We start from the raw sequence: 6,245 nt of genomic DNA on the forward strand, positions 1-6,245 counted from the left end.
AATTATTATTATTTTGTTGCTATTGAATATTCTGTTCACACACAAAGACGTCATATTACGGTAAAAGAAAGGTTTGAATTCTCGATTGCATCTTCACTGCTGTCTGCGTTTAGTTTTAAAACAGAATAGGATATTTATTTTATGTTGTGTGGATGTCATTTCAAATTGTTATTTAATGTTAATTACTTGTGTGTTAATGTTGCAGAAGTGTGTATTGCCTTGCATATAGGATAAAGACATGACAAAAACCATAGTTTTGATTTACTTCTCCAGCAGTCCTGTGCCGTTTTAAACTACCATCCTGACAAACTGAATAAGACTAAAAAAAATGCCACAGGTAACTTGTTAAATTAAAAGACGACTATTTGAGGTTTGTTTCCACCCGTTTTGTCTTTGAACTGCTAGAGATATGACAGATACTCAGAGTACTTTAGGCTTTTGTTACTGTTACTCATGAACAGTGATGCATTTACGAAGGAACTGCACTGTGGCAAGTGGCTTTAAAAGCAGAAATGTGCAATTTATATTCTGGTAAAAAGGAACTTTCATTAATTTCCCCATACAAAAATGTGTTATTTGAGCTGACAAGCTGTTTAAAATGGTCCTTTTAGCAGTGAGATCTTATAGTCTTGCATATGAATTTCTGGTTATGGATTACTGAATTTCTGTGGGTGGGACCAAAAATGGTTTATTCACACATGGACATTCAGAGACTTGGTCATATCAGTTATGAAAACTGAATTTCCATGATCTTTTGAAATAAAACTGTCAAATATACTATGTGAACATACACTGGCTTGCAGAAACAAGCTTCCCTGTGCAAAAAACAAACAAACACATTTTAACATATAACCAAACACAGAATGGTGAACAATCTGGTTGACTTCTGGCCCTTATTTGAAAACTGATGACAATTGGCAGACTTCAGTTTGAATTTCACTGTTAAAATGCAATCAAAATTACATTCAGAAAGTATAAGAACTTGTTTTGCTATTAATATATAATGAATTGTTGCACTGATATATATTGTGTTTGCATCCCCCATGCATTTTGATGCAGAAATAGAGAATCTGCAGACTTTTGCGCAAGCGAATGAGTAAAGAGTGTTGTCATCCACACAAATTGTGAACCTAAAAATTATAAAGCAATTATTCCGTTTTCGTGAGCTGATTATGCAATTGCAGTCTCACAGTGCTCAATAAGTTGCAAAATATTTATAAAAAAAAAAAAAAAGAGGTATCATAAAAATTTATTAATTTTTATTTTACATACATTGCACAATAAAAAATAACTGAATTTGCACACACAACCCTGTTACTATAAAAGTTTACATCCCCTTGGGTCTTATTATGGTCTGTAGTTTCCGTGAGGATCAGTGACTGTTTGCATGTTTTATGATGAGTCTCTGTGTAGTGAAGCACCTACTGACAATTATGAAAATTATGGCCATTATGAAAAACAAAACAACATTATTTGATGGTCATAAAGGCAACACACTACATTAAACCAGTAAACGTTTGAAAAGGATGATCTATTTAAATACTCATTTTGTTACGTATTTTGGGAAATGTGCAAATATATACATTCTGAAGGGTGTTTATATATTTCCCATATTATTTACACAGATCATCCTATTTAAAAGTTTGCATACCCTTCTGTTTCCTTTCTGAGCATTAAGAAATATGTCTACCCTTTGTCATGCAATTTGTCTCTTTCAAATAAGTGGTTCAGGGATATGAAAACCTGCTGCAGAAACATCACCTGGTATTTTTAAAAATGTCAACGGACCCACAACATATCTTTGTTTCATTCCACCTTTCAGCGGATAAAAGTGCCATATTTCTTCATACTACTTACTACATTTTTATGAATGGTCATGTGACAGACCCGCTCCCAGCATCCCCTCTGATCCTAAAACAGGCATCTGGAAAAGGTGACAAATACATGCTTTCAGTAAAGCCGCGGTCACACTAGATTTTTTGCATGCAAAATATCTACAGACATAGCAATGGTTGTAATATGACGTCACGCTCTGCAGGATCTAATAATAATAATAATGTTTAAAAAGGATTTTCACACCAGAGGCGATGTGAAAAAGCGGAATGAATCGTCCTGATAGGATTATTCACTTTAGGTTTGATGTCCTTTGAGAAAATTGGGTTAGAAAAATGCATGTTTTTTTAGCAGGGTTTTATCCTCACCTGTGGCTCTAGTGTTAAACAGGGGAATGTCTTGAGAGCCCAGGCGACCTGCTCTTCATTCTCCGCAAGCGTCACGGTACAGGTGCTGTACACCAAAACACCTCCTCTTTTTAACAAGCGCACAGCCTGCAAACAAGAGTGTAGAAACAGACACAATCTATAAGCTGTGAAAGACTTGCACTGAAACGAGTACCACATTCTGTTCATTGACTGAAGGAAACATTCACAATAGGTAGTGAACCAAAATGAGATAGACAACTCCAAGCTGTGTTATTAATTATTAAAAACCATTTTCGTTAATTGAAATAAAATATGAATATTAGACAAAAATAAATTAGAAAGTTGCCTTGGTAACTAACTGAAATAAAACAAGTCTAAGTTTAAATGACTAAAGTTAAAATAAAAATAAATTAAGCTATATATATATATATATATATATAGAGAGAGAGAGAGAGAGAGATAGATAGATAGATAGATAAAGCACATAAAATTACTAAAAGAATCTAAAATTAAAATAAACTGAAAATATAAAAATAAAAGCTAATTCAAAATATTCATATTCGAATAATGTGAGTAAATTAATAATATTAAATATCAAAAATATAATAAATTTCCTTTCAATAACAAGTCTTTCATTTTTATTGAAGCTTGTTTCAGCCACAGAATAAAAAAAATTTAAAAAGGTAATTGCGACTTTTAACTTGCAATTCTGAGTTTCTATCTCACAGTTCAGATTGTGAGATAGAAACTCGCAATTCTGAGAAAAAAGTCGGAACTGAAAGATAAAAATATAAAGTGATAATGAGAAGAAATAAGAGGTACCTGAAACTTTTACAAAATATGCACTCAAAATTCACTTCAGTTATATATATATATAGATACACACACACACACACACATATATATATTCATGCGAGGATATGTAATTATAATTTATTAATATATATATATATATATATATACATAATCATTAAGAATGTTCATGTTTTTTAAAGTTTCTTATGCTCATCAAGGCTGCATTTATTTGATCAAAAATACAGAAAAAAAACAGTAAAATTGTAACTGTTTTCTATTTTAATATACTTTAAAAAATAATTGATTGCTGTGATGCAAAGCTGAATTGTCAGCATCATTACTCCAGTCTTCAGTGTCACATGATCCTTCAGAAATCATTCTAATATGCTGATTTATTATTGATGTTAGAAACTTTTTGCTGCTTCATTTATTTTTTTTGGAACCGTGATACTTTTTTCAAGATTCTTTGATGAATAAAAAGTTAAAATACTTACTTTACTTTACTTAAAATAGAAATCTTTTGTAACAATGTACACTACCGTCCAAATGTTTGGGGTCAGCATTTTTTTTCTTCTATTTTTGAAAGAAATTTATACTTTTATTTAGCAAGGATGTGTAAAATTGATTAAAAAAAAAGTGACAGTAAAGACTTATATTGTTACAAAAGGTTTCTGTTTTGAATAAATGCTGTTCTTTCTGTTCATCAAATAATCCAGAAAAAGTATCATGGGTTCCAAAAAAATATTAAGCACCAAAAACTGTTTCCAACATTGATAATAAATCAATATATCAGAATGATTTCTGAAGATCATGTGACACTGAAGACTGGAGTAATGATGCTGAAAATTCAACTTTGATCACAGAAATAAATTATTGTAAAGTATATTAAAATAGAACACTGTTATTTTAAATTGTAATAATATTTCACAATATTAGTTTTTTTCTGTATTTTTGATCAAATAAATGCAGCCTTGTTGAGCATAAAAGACTTCTTTAAAAAAGTAATAAAAATCTTACTGATCCCAAACTTTTGAACGGCAGTGTGTATATATATATATATAATACTTCATATTTTGAATGTTAAAAAAATAATAATATTGCATGTATATCCTCGCATGAAAATATATAAAAACGTTTATCTAGTTAGTATTAACTACTAGTTAATACTTAATTTAGTAATAAATAGTTGCTGGCTGGAGTCTTAAGCCTGTTGAATTTAATAAAATATATTTTGACTGTTTCTTCAGAAAATTAATTGCTCAGTCAAAGCAAGAGTTATAAAGTATCAGCAGCACTGTAATAAACAAAAAAACAACAACAATTAAGTCCAAAAACATTGACAAAGGCGTCCAAAAAAACATGAAACTGCACATGAAAATGTTTTAATGCTAGATTTATTCAAAATAATTAATATTATATAATGTAAAAATTAGGCAACGAAATCAAATGAGATCAAATGCATCTAAATATATCAACACGTTCACATTTTTTACCGTCTGAATCAACAAAAATGAGACTCGTCTTAGACGTCTGAGAGACAACTTACTGCGTGCGACTATCTATGTACTTTAAAGATACCACTATAAAAACCTCAGACATGCTCAAAATATAAGAAAACATGATCCATGAGCCCTGTACTAATAAAATACTTTCACCAGTTAACAGTGAGGTGTGATGAAATCAAGTGGAATTTGTTCCAGTTGGCATAAAACAAAACACTGGCACGCAAACCTAAGAAAAAAAAAGTTAAACACCTCAAAAAAAAGAAAAAGTGCATGGTTAAATCTTGCATTTTAACAGAGTGACTTTGTGATTCTGTATCATATAACCCATTCAAAACACGATGTCTTATTCCAGTGAAGTTAAACAGAGTAAACACGTAATTTTCATATTATTAAAGCTAAAGTTGCATTCTCATAGGGATCCAGGTGAACGGACAGCACTGATTTCTCTCGCCTAAAGGGGGATTTTTAAAAAGGAAATGGTGTCTAATCGTCTTTGTCTTTGGCTCCGTGTTTAAGAATACGGGTGAACTCCACATAGTTGAAGTTGCTCTTTTTATCGATCGGCGCTTCTCTGAAGAGCTCATCGACATCTTCGTCTGTGAATCGATCACCCATAGTGGTCAGCAGCTCTCTCAGGTAGTCCTCCTGAACGAAGCCTGCGAGGAGAAACAATCACAGCTTCATCTTAGTCCAGAGACGGTCTGCTGCTTTGTTAAGAGGAAAGTTTTTCTCAATATTTTAGTTATACTCCGTTATATCTCTGTCCACAACTGCGTAATTCTTCTCACTCAAAAAGATTTATGTATTTAAACTGCATTAGGAAGTTTTAATCTAATAAACCTAATTTGATGCATATTTCTATATTTGTCACTCATACATAAAACAGGTAAGAAACGGGTCGAATTTTGGAATAACGCTAATAAACTGAATGTGTTTTAAATACACAATAACCAGGTTTACGTATTTATCATCAATAAATCCAATTAGTTTCAATCATGTCACCCTGGACCACAAAACCAGTCATAAGGGTCAATTTTTTTAAACTGAGATTAATACAACATCTGAAAGCTGAATAAATAAGCTTTCCATTGATGTATGGTTTGTTAGGATAGGACAATATTTGGCCGAAATTCATGGAACATGATCTTTACTTAATGTCCTAATGATTTTTTGGCATAAAAGAAAAATCGATCATTTTGACCCATATAATGTATTTTGGGCTATTGCTACAAATATACCCCAGCGACTTAAGACCGCTTTTGTGCTCCATGGTCACATTTTATATACAATTCAAATATATAAATCTTATATTTAGGCCTTCATTGGTGCACAATTGTAACAAATTGTGTTGCGTGGATTTGATCCGAGACAATCTGTTCACCTGTTCCTTCCTCGTCAAAGCAGGCAAACGCATTACGGATGACTTCCTCCGGGTCTGTGCCGTTAAGCTTCTCTCCAAACATCGTGAGAAACATTGTGAAGTTTATTGGCCCAGGAGCTTCTGTCATCATTGCCTCCAAATAGTCATCTTTTGGGTTCTTCCCTGAGAGACAGCAGAAAAACACATCCAATCTATTATGCTGTAAAATGACTTGGTCCTCATAATCTCATTTACTTCTCTCTGTGTGTGTGTGTGTGTGTGTAAAGTTATTTATTTATTTTTTGTAGCCCAATGGTCATGAGGCAAGATCCTCAAAAAATTAATTTGCAAAGTTATCACAAATCTGGTTTTTGCTTTTTTATT

The 6,245-nt window shown here is 32.0% G+C and overlaps 1 protein-coding gene across 1 annotated transcript in view; it reads right to left on the reverse strand.

The window, feature by feature from the left end:
- Positions 1-4,374: 4,374 nt before the first annotated feature.
- The window catches only part of LOC107745301 (myosin regulatory light chain 2, smooth muscle minor isoform-like), a 2,855-nt gene continuing 984 nt past the window's right edge, over positions 4,375-6,245 (reverse strand). The window contains exons 2-3 of the mRNA XM_016559161.1: positions 5,883-6,044; positions 4,375-5,157 (exon numbers count right to left, since the gene is read on the reverse strand). Of these exons, the coding sequence (XP_016414647.1) occupies positions 4,985-5,157; positions 5,883-6,044 (335 nt within the window). The 3' untranslated portion in view covers positions 4,375-4,984. The remainder of the gene's footprint in view (positions 5,158-5,882; positions 6,045-6,245) is intronic.

Source organism: Sinocyclocheilus rhinocerous, unplaced genomic scaffold (assembly GCF_001515625.1).
Source record: "Sinocyclocheilus rhinocerous isolate Xijiao unplaced genomic scaffold, SAMN03320098_v1.1 scaffold1399, whole genome shotgun sequence".
Lineage (NCBI taxonomy): Eukaryota > Metazoa > Chordata > Actinopteri > Cypriniformes > Cyprinidae > Sinocyclocheilus > Sinocyclocheilus rhinocerous.